The sequence below is a fragment of the Leptonychotes weddellii genome, chromosome 8 (assembly GCF_054177405.1).
Source record: "Leptonychotes weddellii isolate Sample4059 chromosome 8, ASM5417740v2, whole genome shotgun sequence".
Taxonomy (NCBI): Eukaryota; Metazoa; Chordata; class Mammalia; order Carnivora; family Phocidae; genus Leptonychotes; species Leptonychotes weddellii.
This window is the reverse complement of record NC_138376.1, coordinates 116784605-116802883: the sequence shown is the minus strand read 5'-3', so window position 1 is coordinate 116802883 and position 18279 is coordinate 116784605. Positions and strand designations below refer to the sequence as shown.

At 46.8% G+C, this 18279-nt stretch overlaps 2 protein-coding genes across 4 annotated transcripts in view; one reads left to right on the top strand and one right to left on the bottom strand.

Moving 5' to 3' along the window:
• The window catches only part of LOC102735769 (monofunctional C1-tetrahydrofolate synthase, mitochondrial), a 560423-nt gene that overhangs the window by 343280 nt on the left and 198864 nt on the right, over positions 1 to 18279 (bottom strand). The window lies entirely within an intron of this gene.
• The window catches only part of LOC145715895 (uncharacterized), a 36479-nt gene continuing 24114 nt past the window's right edge, over positions 5915 to 18279 (top strand). For both annotated transcript variants that reach the window (XR_014148000.1, XM_081829161.1), the window contains exons 1-2: positions 5915 to 6097; positions 16528 to 16670. Coding sequence is in view for 1 of the 2 variants with exons in the window: in XM_081829161.1 (XP_081685287.1) it covers positions 16635 to 16670 (36 nt within the window). In the remaining variant the exon portion in view is untranslated. The remainder of the gene's footprint in view (positions 6098 to 16527; positions 16671 to 18279) is intronic.

Genomic DNA, 18279 nt, shown 5'->3' with positions numbered 1-18279 from the left:
CTTTTTTTTTTTTTTTTAAAGATTTTAACTATTTATTTGAGAGAGAGAGAACAAGTCGCGGGGGGAGGAGCACAGGGAGAGGGAGAAGCAGGATCCCCGCTTGAGCAGGGAGCCCGATGTGGGGCTCGATCCCAGGATCCTGGGATCAGCTGAAGGCAGACGATTAACTGTCTGAGCCACCCAGGCGCCCCTGGAAATAGGTTCTTTGCGGCTGTATCCACATGAAGAGGAGGTCCTTCGGGTGAAATATCATCCAATATGACTGCTGTGCTGGTAAGAACAGACCCGAGACATACAGTGAGGAGGTCAGTGCAGACACAGAGGCAGGGAGGGAAGCCGGCCCTGTGACAACGGAGCCAGAGATCAGAGTGTAGCTGCCCAAGCCAAGGAATGCCAAGCATGGCAGGCAACATCCAGAAGCTGATGCCCCGCTCTCAATCTTTCAGCCTTCAGAACTGCAAGAGAAGAAAATCCTGTGGTTTTAAGCCACCCAGTTTGTGGTCCTTGCGACAGCAGCCTTAAGTAGTTTAATAGACCTTGAAAATCCATTCAGAGCCTCTGAACCCTCACTGACCAGAGAGCAACAACACAGGCAGGCTGGCCTTGCAGGCCTCGTATCTGTGTGGAGGGATATACCTGTGGCTCTCGGCACCCTTCGGGCGCCCGCCCCCGCGGGTGACAGCCCTAGCCCCTGACCTTCTCGTCCTGGGTGCCTCCCCCCAGCAATGCCCCTGGCTGCTGAAGCCCTGGGAGATCCTAGGACACATTTCTCCTTCCCCTTCCTCCACTGCTTTCGGGCCTGGGAAAGCCCAGGGCTCAGAGTTTGGAAGCCCTGTGAGGCCAGGATCAAGAGCAGGGCTCTCTCTTGCTTACAGTAGGAATAAACACGCTTTGGGAATATATGGAAAAAGGCACTCAGAGTTGCAAATAACTCACCTACAAATGAACTTTTGGAACACGGTCGTTTGTGAGTTCAGGGACAGCCTGTTTGACGCTCAGGCCTTGTTTCTAGATAAGGTTGTAACATTGCAGCAGATTGAAACCTTCAACAGTCCAGAAACATGCTGAAAGAGCTCATAAAGCAACTCATTTTTCCTCCCACTGAAACTCAGGAATGTCCTTTGAGGACTTCTGCTGAGCATGTGAATGATTTGGTTTTTAAAAAACCGTAAATCAGGACCTCCATGTGATTCCCGCCCAAGTCCAGCTGATCATGTGCCGACCTTGTCTGGGTGCCTGATTCTCCTCGTGGTGAAGCAAACAGGCCCCGTGTAGGCCGAGCCCCGATCCAAAAAGGGAGGGTAAGGAGAAGTCCTTCCCCCCAGCCCCCGGGACGGCAAGTACACCTTGGGCCTCCCTCTGACCTCCTTAAAGAGACAGCAGGGGCTCGAGTCCTGGAGTCCCTACGACCCTCTGTGGCCTTGATCTAGTGTGTGCTTCTGCATGCCGGTCTCCTCGCGCCCAGCCACACAGCTCAACGTCATCCCTTTGCATATTGGGCTTCCACGTAAGATCGCACTTGAAAAGACATCCCATGGCTGACGTGTGTAGATGTGTGTGTTGAAAACCACTCCTCATGGTCTGGAAGAACATTACAGTGGGTTGAATAGTGGTCCCCCAGAAGATACACCCTTGCCTTCACCCCTGCAACTTGTAATGTGACTTTATTTGGAGAAAGTGTTCTTGAGAGATGTAATTAAGAATCTCGAGGGGACACCTGGGTGGCTCAGTCGGTTAAGCGACTGCCTTCGGCTCAGGTCATGATCCCGGGGTCCTGGGATCGAGTTCCGCATCGGGCTCCCTGCTCGGCGGGGAGCCTGCTGCTCCCTCCCCCTCTGCCGCTCCCCCGGCTTGTGTTCTCTTGCTCTCTTTCTCTGACAAATAAATAAAATCTTAAAAAAAAAAAAGATCTTGAGCTGAAATCATCCTGGATTATCTGGGTGGGCCCTAAATCCAGTAACAAGTGTCCTTATAAAAGAAGAGAAGACACAGACTCTGAGAAAAGGAGAGAAAGCCATGAGAAGACCGAAGCAGCGATGTGAGTTATGCAGCCAGCAGCCAGCAGTCTTTTCCTAGTCTGGAAAAGACTAGGAATGGATTCTGTTCTAGAGCCTTCGGAGGGAGTGTGGCCCTGCGGAGCCCGCAATTTCAGACTTCCAGCCTCCAAACCTGAGGTAAGAAACTTCTGCTGCTCTAAGCCACCAAGTGTGTGGTTATTTGTTGCAGCCACTGCAGGAAGCTAATAGAACCATCACGAGGACCGGGACACGTTCCGTGTAGCTCAGGGTCTGTGTCGTGGTAAAGGAAATATTATAAATCAACTTCTGGGAGTCTATCCTGAAATAAATAAGAAAAGGTGGAAAAATTTAAATATGTTCATCAGAGTGCAGTTTGGGAAAAGTTGGAAACAATCTGAATGTCTCACCAGAGGGGATCAATTAAATAAATTATGGGGCAGCCATTTAGAGAATCCCATGCAACCATTAAAATAACATTACAGAAATGTAGCTACTGATGTGGAAAGATGTTGCCAACTGACTTGTAGAAAAACACATTACGGTATGATCTCATTTAAAAAATACATAAGTCTATATATTATCTATGAATACATAGAAAAATCTAGAATGGAATGTCAACAGTGGTTTTTCTTAAGAGAGTGGGTGTTTTAGGTTCTTTTGCTTCTCTGAGTTGTCTGTAATTAAAATGTAATTTATAATAATAGTGCAAAGTATTTGTAAGAACAACAACAAGAACATCAACAAAAGCAATGAAAGGCATTTATTTCATCCGGAGGAAACAAAAACCGTGAAACTTGTCATCAGCCACACAGTAGGAAATGTTATTTTCCTGTGGAGGATTTAGGAAAATGGGCACGGGAAGGGGTCAATCCAGCTCCGGGGGAGCCTTCATTCCTGGGAGGTCAGAATGATGCCGGGCCAGGAGCAAGCTAGGAAGCAGGGGAATGCTAAACTAGACAACTGCAGGACTTGTCAGAACCTTCTACCTGCTAACGCCATGGCAAATCTCCAAGAGACCCGTGGGATGACATTTTCCCTCCCACATTATTTGATCACCGAGACAGGAACATCTGATAGTACTCCTGCCCTGAGAAACACAGTGGGGAAAAGTTTGGAATGCTATTTGACAAAAAACAGTTCAACTGAGTGAAGAGCAAACTACCCAGATACGAAAGAAGGAAGAATGTTTCCAGTTTATATATTGCTGAGAAAGACTGGCTGCTCCCCATGAGCCATAAATTGAACACAAGCAGCAATGTCCTAAAACAATATTAAAAGTCTGGCAAATAAGAACCAGGAGCACAGAGCAGATTGGATCCTCCCGGCTCTTTGGGCTCCGCATTTTAGAATGTGAGAGAGGGTCCTGAGAATTCCAGCAATTGTATAAGAGGCAGTCACATTACGTGCAAGGGAGAGCCCAAATGGACACACATCATCGGTGTCCGAGGGTTCGTGTACATAAAAGAAAGCTGCCAGCAAACCTCTTCCTTGTGCTGATGGGAGGGGAGAAAAGCAGCTCCTGCCAGAATGAGGGAGGCAAGTGCTCAGCTCAGCATGGAGGAGGTGGCCTTCCCAGAGTGCCCTTTACAGACTGCTGTCCCCATGTCAGGGGCACTCACCTGGTCTTCTTTTTCCTGCCCACATTGACAAACAGTACTACATTTGACTATTCTTTTCTCTTTCTTTCTCCCCCCACCCCCCTTCATTCTTTTCTACCCCCCTCAGAATGCTCCCTTAAGAACCCAGAGGCCTGAATTCTATTTGCAGCCCGACCCAGGTTGGCAGGGGGCTGGGAGGGTCGCTCCCCAACCTGCACAGGATGCAGGAGGCCCTGGAGAGAATGGCATGTGAGGGGACAGCCTGCGTCGGGACAGCACTCCTGGATTTTCACTTCCTGCCCTGGCCGACCAAACACTCCGTGTTCTCTGCAGAGTCCTGGCTGGGGTCGCCTTTCTCCTTCCTGCTGTTCTTTCCTCGGCTAGTTTGTTGCTTTCTCTTGGTACAAGACATTTGGTATGAGGGGCCTCCCCATGTGCCTTTGGGAAGCTGCTGTTGAGTTTTTTATGGCTCTTACATTATGTTCTCTCCCACCCACCCAGAAGCCGATGGCCTTCTGCAGCCCCAGCCCCAGAGCAAAGCTGCTCCCCCTCCCTACCCCTGTCTGCTTGCTCAGCACATGTTAGTGTACAGGAAAATTATGTGGACAGCCTGTTAACCCTGCAGCTTCCCCCCTCACCCACACACTGATTGGGAGAGTCTAAACTGGGGTGAATCTGCATTAAAAAAAAAAAAACAAAACCCAAGTAATTTGCAATGTAGAACCACCCACAGCAGACTGTCAGGCACTTGCTGGCCCAGCTGGAGCCCTAGAGACCCCCTCATACCTGCTCACATCTAAGTCTGTTTAGTTGATCATCTCAATAGTTTTCAACTGGGTCCTCTTCATGCTGATGCAACTGGGTGCATAAAGCCCACATCCTTAGTCTAGAGTATATAACTAGGATGTCCCTGGAATTGATTATCCAAGTTGGGATACTTTGGTGAGCGAAAGGGACACCGTGGATAATTATGTCAAGAGATACGCATGCCGCCACCAGCTGGATGTACGCCCTCTCTGTGTGTGAGCTCTCTGTGAGCTGCCCCCTCCTTGCCTCTGACCTCCTCTGAAGACTTCCTGCAGCATCTGAGTGACTTTGGACACCTTTCAAGTGTTAAGCATTTTTTCAAAAGGGCCACCACAACAATAAAGACAAGACCTGGACAAGAGCTATGTGACCCAGTGGCTAATCATAGCGCCTCAGCGGCCTAACCGCCATTATGTCCCCGGCCTGCTACATTCTGGACAAGTTATTTAAGCTCTCTGTGCTTCAGTCTCCGCATCGGTGATAGAGGGATAAATGACTGTGCCTGGTACATAGTAAGTGCTCAGTAAATATTCCTACCAATGGGGACCCTCTAGGCAAGGTCACGATCACGTGGAGACCCGCAGTCTCGTCAGGAGCCTCTGCAGTGTGTAGGCCAACCTCCTATCTGTGTTCAGCTGTTGTAGAGAAACATCTGGAGGTTTAGGGCCAGCTGGAAACAGCTTTAGGTTTGGACAAACACCACTCTCAAGTTCTGTCCCAACCAGAGCAATCTTGGCAATCAGCTTGGGACAAAATAAATAGATATACAGCAGGAAAGACCGGGCATCATGGGGAGACCAACGTAGAGAACACCGAGGACCCTTTTCATTTGAGATCTTCCAAAGATTAAAGGAAGTTGGTTTTAACATTTCTTTTGGGGGCCCCTGATGTTCCCTGCGACTCACAGCCAATCAGCAAGTTACTAATTAGCAGGCTTTGTGCACTATTTTCATACCAAGAACAAGAGTAATTTTGATAGTAGAAGCTCCGCATAGTGGATGAGCAATGTAGAGAGTACTCTGTTTGAGTTGAATTTGCCCAAATACCCCCATTTACTGTTGACTGAATTTCATTTAAATGGGCTCTCTTCGGGGAGTGGAGGGATGGGGTAACTGGGTGATGGACATTGGGGAGGGTATGTGTTGTAATGAGCACTGGATATTATATAAGACTGATGAATCACAGACCTGTACCCCTGAAACAAATAATACATTTAAAAAAATGGACTCTCTTCTGGGGAGGCGCTTTCCAGTTTGTGAGGCACCTTCACCAAGTGCCAAGTGCGGGCTGGTGATCAAAGCAGATGAGCGATCCTGAGCATCTGCCGAGTGTACTTCTCACTTGTAAAAAGCCTTCTGTACAGGAGCTTTGCTTCCCCCAGACTGCTCCCCGACTCTCCCCCTCAGGAGTGGAATGGGCAGTCTTCCAGGGAATGTGCATCAGTCCAGCTCAACTCCTTTTTGGGTAATTTGGGTGCCGCCTCTGCCAGGCCCTTTCCTGGGCACTGCGGGTCCAGCTCTGACAAGGAGGAGGCTCTCCCAGCCCTCTTGTCGCTCCCCGACGGGGCAGGGAAATGTGAGAAGTTAACAACCACACAGGTGCTGCAGGCCCAGGCCACTGGTCTTCCCAGCTGCGTGGTGCTCTGATGGATGGAGCTGCCTGAGGAAGAGGCTGGTGAGAAAACCATGGAGATCCTGAGCTGGAGGGTGTGGGACCCCGAGTGTGTGTGTATGTGTGTGTGTGTTCCTGCCCCCGGCTGACACTCACTGTTTACCCTTCGGTCCAGATGTGCCTTCTTGTGGGAGACTTTCCTGCCCATCCAGGTCTGGGTTGGTTGCACTGACTGGTGCCCTCTTGTCCCCTGTGCTCCTGTGGCTCAGGCCTGAGGGCACAGCGCCCTGCCGCTCCCTGCCCACCTGTTGGCCTCTTGAGATCCATGCGCCCGGATGAGTGCCTGCCTTGTTCACCCCTGCATCCCTAGCTCAGCACAGGCCTGGCAGATGACGGTCATTCATCAAATATCAGTTCCATGAAGTGAAGAAGGAAAGGAAGAGGGATGGGGAGGGGAAGGGGCAGGAGGAGAGGTTTAGGGGAGGAGGGGGAGGGGCTGAGATGGGGGAGGGCAAGGGGGGAGGAGGAGAAAAGGAAGAGGGGGAGGGAAGGGGAGGAGGAGGAGGGAAGTGGTGGGGGGGGAGCAGAGGACCGGGAATCTGTGTTCAGACTTGTTCTCACTCTACACACCCTGCTTTGGGGATCTCTCCTTCCATGTGACAGTTGCCATCTGTACTGGGTTAAATAGTTTGCCACCAAATTTGTCCCTTCCGGGAACCTCAGAGTGTGACCTTATTTGGAAATAAGGCTGTTGCTGCTATAATTAGTTAAGGTGAGATCATACTGGAGTAGGGTGGTGTTCTTATAAAAAGGGGAAAAAAGACACAGAGACAGACACAGGGAGAACCCCGTGTGACAGTGGAGGCAGAGACTGAGGTTGTGTGGCTTCAAGCCAAGGACCGCCAAAGATTGCTGACACCATCAGAGGTGAGAGGAGGCAAGGAGGGATCCTCCCCTAGAGTGTTCAGAGAGAGCATGGACTGTCACACCTTGATTTCAGACATTTGGCCTCCAGAAATCAATGTATCAACAGTGCTGGGGTCTCTCTGAAGGTTCTAGGGCAGGATCCTTCTTTGTCTCTTCCCAGCTCTGGTGGTTGCTGGCCATCTTCAGCATTCCATGGCTCGAAGGTGTCTTACTCCAATCTGATCTTTGCCTTCATCATCACATGATGTTCTCCCTGGGTGTCTGTGTCCAAATTTTCCTTTTCTTGTAAGAACACCGTCATATTGGATTAGAGACCACCCTAATCCAGCTGGACCTCATCTTCTTTTTTTTTTTTAAGATTTTATTTATTTATTTGACAAAGAGAGACACAGCGAGAGAGGGAACACAAGCAGGGGGAGCGGGGGAGGGAGAAGCAGGCTTCCCGCGGAGCAGGGAGCCTGATGCAGGGCTCGATCCCAGGACGCTGGGATCATGACCTGAGCTGAAGGGAGACGCTTAACGACTGAGCCACCCAGGCGCCCCAGCCGGACCTCATCTTAACTCGATTACATCTGCCAAGACCCTATTTCCAAATAAGGTCACGCACGTAGGTTCCAGGTGGACATGAATTTTTTTGGAGGAAACTATTTAACTCAGTGCAGTGACTTTTGGCTACAAATTCTTCTGTATCTTTTGAATCGTGCATGTTAAATGTATTACTAGCCACTCACTAGGCACCTGATGCCTATTTGATGCATATATCTTGACCTTATTTAATTGCAGAAGATTCAAAATCCCTAAAGCAAAGCACAGCATCAAGAACCAGGTGTTCCGCTCCGATACTGCCTCCCCTTCTCTTTGGGCCATAATTGCAATAATTTCTAAGGCCCTAAACTCTTAGGGGCGGGATTCCCTCTGTTTCCTGACCAGTGCAACTCCAGCACCTGGCTCTCAGTCAGTGTTTGTTAAAGAATGAATACGTGGATGGGAAGGGATGAATATATTTTTAAGATTTTTTTTTAAGATTTTATTTATTTATTTGACAGAGAGACACAGTGAGAGAGGGAACATAAGCAGGGGGAGTGGGAGAGGGAGAAGCAGGCTTCTGGCGGAGCAGGGAGCCTGATGCAGGGCTCAATCCCAGGATCCTGGGATCATGACCTGAGCCGAAGGCAGACGCTTACCAACTGAGCCACCCAGGCGCCCCTATTTTTAAGATTTTAATGCCTTTTGAAAATCATTTTGAGTACTGGCATATTTAGGCAGAAAGAATGGTAAATGAAAGGCGCCTGGGTACCCAGTCAGTTAAGCGTCGGAGTCTTGATCTCAGCTCAGATCTTGATTTCAGGGTTGTGAGCTCAAGCCCTGTGTTGGGCTCCACGCTGGATGTGGAGCTTACGTAAAGAAAAAAAAAACAAAAAAAGAATGGTAAGTGAGAAAGATAATAACTTACATGTATAAATGCTTTTAACATTCATAAAGCCCTTTTGTACATGATTTAATCTGATGCATCCTTGAGAGAGAAGCTCAGCCCAAGGTCCTTGCTCAAGTTCATGAGGCTAAGATTGGCTGCTTAGAACTCAGATGTCCTTGCTCCTGTTAGGCTTCGAGCCCTCTCTGATTTCAACAAGCAGGTTTTGATGAAACCCAGTCCTTCCTCATATACTCAACCCTGTCTATTGTGGAAGAAATTTCAATGAGGAAGAAAAGGCCACATTTCTCTTTGAAAATGACAGAAAGATACACTTGAAAACAAGAAACTAAAATTCTAGTTTGACAAGGGAAAGCCAAATGACGGTTTTTTTGTTTTCCCTCTCTAAGCTAAAGGCTAACATTGGAGCGGCGCCTGGGTGGCTCAGTCGGTTAAGCTGCTGCCTTCGGCTCAGGTCATGATCCCAGGGTCCTGAGATTGAGCCCCACATTGGTCTCTGTGCTTAGTGGGGAGTCTGGGTGTCCCTCTCCTTCTGCTCCTCCCCCCACTCATGCTCTCTGTCTCTCTCAAATAAATAAAATCTTGAAAAAAAAAAAAGACTAACATTGGTATATGTAAATATTAAACACCTAATATTTAAAGCATTTTCTTAAAAAAATTGGCCCTGAGTTGCTCAGATCAGATTATTCCTAATTATTATTATTCATCAGATTTTAAACATTTCTATTTTCCTATTTCTTACTCACGACACATTATTATCTTGGTAACATTTTCTATGAAACTCCAAATACCAATAAACTTTTCCATCTAAATTGTTCATCTCGAGGATTGGCAAACCATGGCCTGTGGCCTGTTTTTGTACAGCTTGAGAGCTAGGAATGGTCATTACATTTATAAGGGTTGTAATAAAAACCAAGAAGATGCGACAGAGACAGTAGGTGGCTTGTAAAACATATATTTACAGGAAAAGATTGCTGAGCCCTGGTCAATATTTATATATATTATATACATATGTAAAATCCTTGAACCAGAGCATTTATATCTAGCTAGCTATCCCCTCCCTCATCCCGCAAAGGGTTTTATCAAAGCAGATAATCACAAAGCCTCTCTCACTCTCCTGCAAAATAGGCTCCTTCAGCCGTACGGTCCTGGTATCCACGGCTTAAAGGCTGATGGAGAGAACACAGAATTGAACCCTCTGCTGCGTTCAGTGACAGTGGAGACATGAGCGGTACAGAGGATGAAGAGCAACCCCAGCTAAGAAAGGTGGTTTACAATCTGTATAGAACTTCACATTTTCCAAGTGTAGTTTAATTCCCTTTTATCAATTTTCCAGTAACTCCTTGATGGTCTGTGTTAACTATAGAAAAATCAATGAAATAAAAAAGGTTAAGTAGATGCTAAGCTATGATGTCAGGCTGAAGCTTGTTTCCTGGTACTATATTGATAGAGATTTTATTTTATTTTATTTTAAAGATTTTATTTATTTACTTGACAGAGAGAGACATAGCGAGAGCAGGAACACAAGCAGGGGGAGAGGCAGAGGGAGAAGCAGACTCCCCGTTGAGCAGGGAGCCCGATGTGGGGCTCGATCCCAGGACCCTGGGATCGTGACCTGAGCCGAAGGCAGACGCTTAACGACTGAACCCCCCAGGCGCCCCTATTGATAGAGATTTTAAATGTTCCTGCTTTCACCTAGAGGTGATGGCTTTGTGTTCTAACAGTGCTGTCGTGATGCCTTCCTCTGAGATCTAAAGTGGTCTTCGAGCTCTCAGGGACCTTCCGTTAAAGCGGAGATCCAAAGACTGGAAGAGAGGTCAGGACTGGGGAGAGGGCAAACTTTGCCAGGGATCTGGGGCTCCTACATTCCCTTTGCCCAAAGACCCACACAAAGTATGGTTGATTCGAAGGGGGGGTGGTGGGGGAAAGTGGGGGGGAAAGAGCGAGGCAGCCGGGCTCATGGGAATAAAAACAGCAGAGGCGTGGCGCCTGGACATCAGTACTCAGGATGCTTATTAGCCAAATGGGCAGATCCTCCTCCCCCTCCCCCCCCCAGACCCTCCCCAAAGACAACTGCAGGCCTTTACTCCCCTGGCCCCCAGGGTAGGCGTGGCTTAGGCGGCATATGGGACAGTGTGCGGTCTGCCACTTTGATGTGTCTCCTCCCCACCCCCTTAATTATTAGAGGGCTGGCTGGCTGCCCACAAGTCTTTATTTGCCAGGAGGGAAAAAGGAAAATGTCGAAGTGTGAGAAGCAGATCAATTACTCGCCTCAAGCTAATTCTTTTAACGAGGGAGGTGAGGAGCCCCACTGTTTCTGAAAGAATTCCAGGGATTGAGAGAAAGAAGCTTGCTCTGTGGGTCCCCTGTATTAGTTTGTTGGGGCTACCTTAAGAAATCATCACAAAAGGGCCAGCTTAGAGAACAGAGATTTATGGTCTCACAGTTCGGGAGGCTAGAAGGTGGAGATCAAGATGTGGGCGGTTCCTTCTGAGGGCTGTGAGGGAGCCGTCTGTTCCAGGCCTCTCTCCTTGGCTTGAACGTGGCTGCCTCCTCTCTGGGTCTCTTCACTTAGTCTTCCCTCTATGTACGTCTGTCTCTAAACTTCCCCTCTTGTGAGGACACCAGTTATATTGGATTAGAGCCCACTCTCATGACCTCATTTTACCTTGATTACCTCTGGAAAGGCCCGGACTCTGAAAAGGGTCACATTCTGAGGTACTGGGGGTTAGTACTTCAACGTAGGAATGTGGGGGGACGCGGATCTACCCATAGCGTCCTCCCACACCCCACTATTCACTCCAGGGGATTACTCTTGCTGCCTTATGCCAATGTCCCCTTTTCCCCACTGCCCAGCCTCCAGCCCTGCGTCTCTCCTTCCGTCCACAGAGATTACGACGCCATATGGAGTTTTATAGTCGTTCTCAGATTTCCTCTCCATGTTCATTTCTGCCACCGTCCTGGATGACTCCCCCTGTGTGGACAGCCCATGCTGTACCGGAACCTATCACTTCTTTGACTTTCTCTGCACCACGGTGATCTTCACCTTTGTTTCTCTTCCACTTTGTAATCTGCTCCCCGGATACGGTGTGGACCTTGGCAATTGCATGAAGCTACTACCCACCTCTGAAATCTTGAAGACCAATAACGAACTCCGACAGCACTCTCAGCTCTCCCTCCCACACGCCCATCAAACCTGCTCTTGGGGCTGACCAGCCCCTCCCTCCGCCCATTTCTCATTTCTCAGCTCCCTTCTAGCTCCTTCTCCCACATTCTATACCTATGTGCTGTCCAATACAGTCACCACTAGCCACATCGGGTTATTTAAATTTAAATAAAATCTAAAAATTCAGTTCCTTGGTCATACTAACCATATTCCAAGTGCACAATAGGCTCAGGTGGCTAATGGCAGAACAGCAGAAAGTTCTACGGATGATATCACTCTAGTTCTCTCAGTTGTCCCTTGAACTAGTTTTTCATGCACTAGCATCCTGTTGAGTAAATGAACATCCCTTAGGATTTTTGTGTCCTTGTCTTTCCCCTGCATCCTGACCAACAGATGCACAGCTGTGAATCAGTCCTACCATCTTCCCTGTTTTTGCTTCTACGCCTGACTGATGTGTACAGCTGGAAAACTGATTCAGCGTGGTATACTGGTATCACTTCACGCTCCTCATCTATAAAATGGGGATAATAATAGTGCTCATAAGATTATTGGAAGGACTGAATGAGATGAGGCCAAAAGGTGTTTAACGTATTTGGCAAATAGCAGATCAATATATTTTAGCTTTATTATTATTATTATTATTATTTTTAATTCCAAACCTCAGCTGGACTCTCATGTTGTCAACTGCCTCCCTATCTTTCTCAATAAGTGCTTTCCCACCCCTTCCTACTCCTAAAGAGACATTTTATTTAATTTATTTTTTAAATTTAAATTCGATTAGCCAACATATATGTTGGTTTCAGACGGAGAGTTCAGTAATTCGTCAGTTGTGTATAATACCCAGTGTTCATCACATCACATGCCCTCCTTAATGCCCATCACTCAGTTACCCCATCCCCCACCCACCTCCCCTCCAGCAACCCTCAGTTTGTTTCCTAGTCTCATGGTTTGTCTCCCTCTCTGATTTCTTTCCATTCTGTTTTCCCTCCCTTCCCCTACGGTCCTCCGCACTATTTCTCATATTCCACATATGAATGAAACCATATGATAATTGTCTTTCTCTGCTTGACTTATTTCACTTAGCACAATACCCTCCAGTTCCACCCACGTTGATGAAAATGATGGGTACTCGTCCTTTCTGATGGCTGAGTAATATTCCCTTGTATATATAAACCACGTCTCTAAAGAGACATTTGAGAAGCTTCTCCCTTTCCGCGATGAAAGCCTTTTATTACAGTCTTTTTCTATGTCAGCAGGAGAGACTTTTCTTTGCAGTTAGTAATTCTTTGTAGAATAAGGCAGATCTGCTTTAAGGTGGTGATTTTTAGTCTCTCAAACTCGTGGTAATACCCTCTTTTAACACAAGGAAAAACAAGATAAAATTTCTGGAAGTGTCTCTCAGTAGGGTGCAAGATCAGTTTCTTGTGGCTCCTGCAACACATCACTACAAATTTGGTGGCTTGAAACAACAGAAATTTATTCTCTCTTCATTCTAGAAGGTAGGTAGGGCCATGCTCCTTCCAACGGCCCTGCTCTGGTGACTCCAGGTTGGTGCTCTTTGGCTGAGGCAGCATCACTCCGGTCTCTGCCTCCATGTTCTTGTGGCTTCTTCTCTGGGTGTGTCTCTGCGTCTTCTCCCCTTCTGTCTCTTGTAAGGACACCCAGCACTGGATTCGGGGCCCCTTGTCTTCTTTGCACTGATATTTTTATTTGTGGAGACTGAGTGATCATATAGTTTGGTCAATGCCATTGAAAGAAGAATTTATTGCTCACATCTCCCAAGAGAAGGGGGACACCATGCCACTCAGGCCACATGGGGAGCACCAGGTTTGGTTAGGAGGCAAAAGCAGGAGGGAAAAGCAGGAGAGGAAATCCTAGGTCCAGCCTTTAGTGGAGTTTCTCTGGGAAAGCCAAGGCAGGCATAGTAAATGTTTTAGGATTGGCTCATTTGAATGATTCGGGCAGGCTGTGGGCTATAGGATGGTCCCTAGATGCCTGGCACCTGGCCCGGGATGATTTAGGGCAGGAGAAATATTGGCTTGGTGTGTGAGATGGATAAGGAGGTGGTTGGGGCTGGGGACTCAGGATGGCTTTGCATATAAAGGTGTATATAATCCTGGGCAGGTTGTTATCATCTTTAGCAATTAGCTTGCCCTGGGGGTTGGGGTCTCTCCCCTTCTCTGTGAGGCCCCCAAATGTCAGAGCTTCGAGAATAGAGCAGATAAGAAAATACACTTAATGTATTTGGCCCTATGATGAACAGATGCCAAATACACAAATACACCTGGTTAATCCAAGATGATCTCGTGTCAAGATCCTTAACTTAGTTACATTGCAAAGACCCCTTTTTCTATATAAGACCACGTTCACGGGTCCTGGATGGATATACCTTTTTAGCGTGTGAATGTTAGGGGGGCGCACTTACACCTCTGACCAGTGCCCTACTAAACAATTGCCTCTCAGATACCCTTTCCCATTACCCTGGGTCACCTCCTTGTCATTTCTTGACCGGACTATCATAAAACTTGCCTTCTTGCCCCACCTGCTTTCCTCCAGTCCCTCCCGTGGGCAGCACCAAAATGATCTTTCTAAAATGTAAACCCCATCCTGTCACTCCCCGCTTCAAAAGCCTGCTTCTAAAAAGTGGGACTGCCTCAGCACTAGCTTTCTGAGTGTTGCAGAAAACACATTATAAAGAAAACATTTAAAGCTTGGAAAAGCTTTCAAACCACAGAAAATTTGCTCCAATTTGTAGATTAGAGCAATTTAAACGCGTTCATCTGAGTGAGGGCTGTGCATAACCTCCCACTCTGACGCCTGAATTAATGAATTAATACGTGCTCCATGTTTTCTCCAGCTGCTTTATCTAATTGGATGCAAATTAAACATGTATACTTAGTAAAGTGAATTTGGAAACTCCATAATCCCTCAGAGAAAAAAAATTTCCAAATGTTCAGTATGGCCAACCCGTTCCCTTAGACTCTAGCATGAGATAATTTTCTTAAGTTTTCCACACTTCATCGTAAATTGAGAACACAGAACTCCCCTATACGTGAGCTAGCACAGGATGAAGAAACGGATTGCCCAGGCCCAAACCTAACTCACTTGAGACCATGCGAACCTGCCTTACTTCAGCAAATGCGAAAAGTCAAGTTAAAATGAGCAATGTTTTTTTAAGATAACTATATCTCAGTGCTCCTTATAAATGTTAATCCTCAAGGATGCATGGGGAGTCACCTGCTGGGCCACTTATATTTCCAAAATCACTCCACAGACCAAACTCCCAATGATTCATGAGACTTCCCTAATGGAGAGCAAATCATATTTTAAAAAATATAATTGTATCTCCAAAGCCCAGACAATAAAGATCTCAGACATGAATCAGAAAGTCTCACTGGCCCTGTTGAAGGTAGCCCAGCCAGACACCCTGGCAGGTGCCACTCTGGGGGACAGGCTTGGGCTCTTCACAGTGTGTCAGTATAACTCAGTTTTGTTCTGATTTATGGAGCCTCTTGAGATAGAAAGTGATAGAAATTTGACTCAAATGGGTGTCATTTAACAGAGTGTTTCTATTGGCTCGGTCACTAAAAAGGGTAAGGAATGGTTTTGTCAGTTGAATCCAGGGGCTGAAACACATGTCTTCCAGATGCATCCCTCTCTCCTTCTTCCGCTCTCTTTTCTGTTGTTTCCTTCTGCAGATGCCAATCTCCAGGAGGTACCTGGCAGCTCCAGGCTCACTTCCTACCAACTCAGCAATGTCAGTGGAAAAACTTTGTTCCTCTGCAAACTCCCTCCCCCAAAGTCCTAGGAACCTAATTTTGGTCACGTTCCCAATCCTAGTGACTGGCACACCCGGGTCACTAGCTCATATCTGGAGCTGGTGATGAGCTTTGCTCCATCAGAATCACCCAAGATTTTTCCAAAGAAAGAGGAAGTGTTTTGTTTTGTTTTGTTTTTTTCTTTCTTTCTAGAAATAGGTGATTGAATACTGGGCAGGCAAATGAAAATCTGTCCCCCACATACCAGGAAGTGAGTTGGCAGTCCGTAGAAGAAAGCAATGGGAGCGCAGCTCCACCTCGGTATCTTTACCCCCTCGGAGCACCCAGAGAAAGAACTCGTTCATATGTACCAAGATAGGTACACGTTGCCCTTTTTATGAAAAGACACAGCTTCTGAACTTTATCACTCTTCGTGTGCTGATCCATAGGAGGTTCTAGAGAGACCAGGTGATGATGTCCAGGATATTTGTGATGAGTATGTACCCTCAAGCTTCGGGGACTGGCTGGCTTCTCATGCACAACAGCACATGATGAGTCTGATCATCAGTGTGCTGGGAAGGTCAGTTGCTTCTGCAGACCAGTGAACTCCTCTTCCTGCCTCTTAACCGACTGAGCCACCCAGGTGCTCCTCTTCCTGCTTCTTCTGTAGGCTTGGCCTTGATTGGAATCCCCCCTCCTGACAGTCCAGTCCATGCCAGGTTGGCAAAGTAAACTGCCATTTCTAGATTTGCTCTCTCAGCCCTAGAAAAGAGAAGTCACTGAACACCGACTTATTGAGTACAATTTGTCCATGTTTTGAAAGCTTAGAAATGTGTTCTTTGGGCTACACACTTGGCCTAAAACACCCTATGTACTACCCCCCCACACACACACCACACCACTCACCCCACACATTACCCACAGTTCACTCTTTTTTTTTTTTTTTAAGATTTTATTTATTTATTTGAGAGAGAGAGAGAATGAGAGACAGAGAGCACGAGAGGGAGGAGGGTCAGAGGGAGAAGTAGACTCCCCGCCGAGCAGGGAGCCCGATGCGGGACTCGATCCAGGGACTCCCGGATCATGACCTGAGCCGAAGGCAGTCGCTTAACCAACTGAGCCACCCAGGCGCCCACCCACAGTTCACTCTTTACAAAGATCTGTTCTTTAGGGCTGAGTCATTAACACAATCCCGTCTTCATCTTCATAGGCTCATTGAAGAAATCTAAGATGGAATATTTGAATTGAAAAGTACCTCCAGGAGATCCATCTTCTTTCCCATTAGTTGATTGACTGCTTTCCTACAATTTCTTGAAGATGGTCAGTCAGCTCTGTTTCAGCCCTTCTCCAGAGGTAAGTCACCATGTAGAGATTCCCCAGCCCCCTTCATTGTGCACGCTTTGTGTCATGAGAAAGTTCTCTCCCATATTGATCTAAAGTTGCTCTCTCCCTAACACCAGGCTCTTCTTAAAACAACAAAGCCAGTTGTGAGGACCTCTTTGTTTCTCTTCTTAGTAATAGATCAGAGTTTGCACTTCAAACGATTTCTTGGGCATCTCTTTACGAGTTTAAGTTTCATCATCTTTATTTCAGATCGGTAACAAAGTGTATTTCTGGAATGTGTATATGGTTTCCGTATAAACAGTCCCCAAACTCATGTATCAACCTGACAAAGTCTAGACTCAAGAGTTTGTTTCAAAAAGAAAAACAAGCCAGCTATGATAGAAAGAATCGCAAGCCTATAAATTGTGCTGAGGTGTGTTTATATAACTACATAAGAGTTTAAATAAAGCAACCTAAGAGTAAACTAAACTACCAGTCAGAGCTGTAAAAGCAACCTCCACAGGGTCCGTTGAAAGGACAGGTTACAGTTGCCTTGATCTTGCACAAAAGGGAATACAGATTTCCAAGCAGATGGCCAGCACGTCAGGATGCTGCTCCCAGGGGGTAAGTTTCATCATTACCATTCTCATCTTGAGAAACTCAAGTTCAAAGAGATGAGCCACTGCCTCAAGTCAGACCAAGCCCTCATTTCAGGGCCAGGAATACCCGTGACCACTCTGACCTAATCCAGGTGACAATTTACAGCTGATTCATATGACCCTATTGACTCAGGCCAGTACCCTAAAGCTATTTCCCATCTCATGAGACAGTAACCTTGAGTGGGAGTGCGTAAATTGGCTGTGAGTTTTCATCATATTTCTTAGAGAGGTCTGTGACATGCCCCTGTCCCCTACCCTACCCCATGAATACCTAGAACTCCTAAATCACAGTTCAACCATCACTCACGTTTTCTAGAGAACCAGGGATGTAATTTGTTCAATGATTTTGGCTTATGCTAAGGGTTAAGCAAAGTCAGAAAAGGACAGATAGACCAAAGTAATATATTCAAGTAATATATTAAAAACAAGTCCAAGAGGCTATAGGAGGAAGTCTGTGCGGTTTATAAACTAACAGCAATGCTTTGTAAGATTTCATAGCCACATGTTAAGTAAATGTAATTTTAAGGCAACTTGTTCTATGCGTATGATTACAAATACAAACCTACATATCAAATATATATCTTTAAGACCTGTAATCTATTAATATTGGATACTGGAACTATTTAGGGTTCTCGTGGAATTTATAATTAGGAACATAATGGACAGATGGTATAGATTGGTGGCTCAGAGACATAGATAAATATAATTGTCCAGACTCCTGACATATTTCACCTGCAACACCTTAATTAGCTCCCAATTGGCCCCCCTGTCTGTTGCCTCTCTTTTCTGTAATCCATCCTCTCCAGAGCCATGAGGATGACCCTTGCTGAAAATACGTTTATGGCTCCTTGGCATCCCTCAAATAAAGACCACACTTTTGGGCACCTGGGTGGCACAGTCGTTAAGCGTCTGCCTTCGGCTCAGGTCTTGATCCCAGGGTCCTGGGATCGAGTCCCACATCGGGCTCCCTGCTCGGCGGG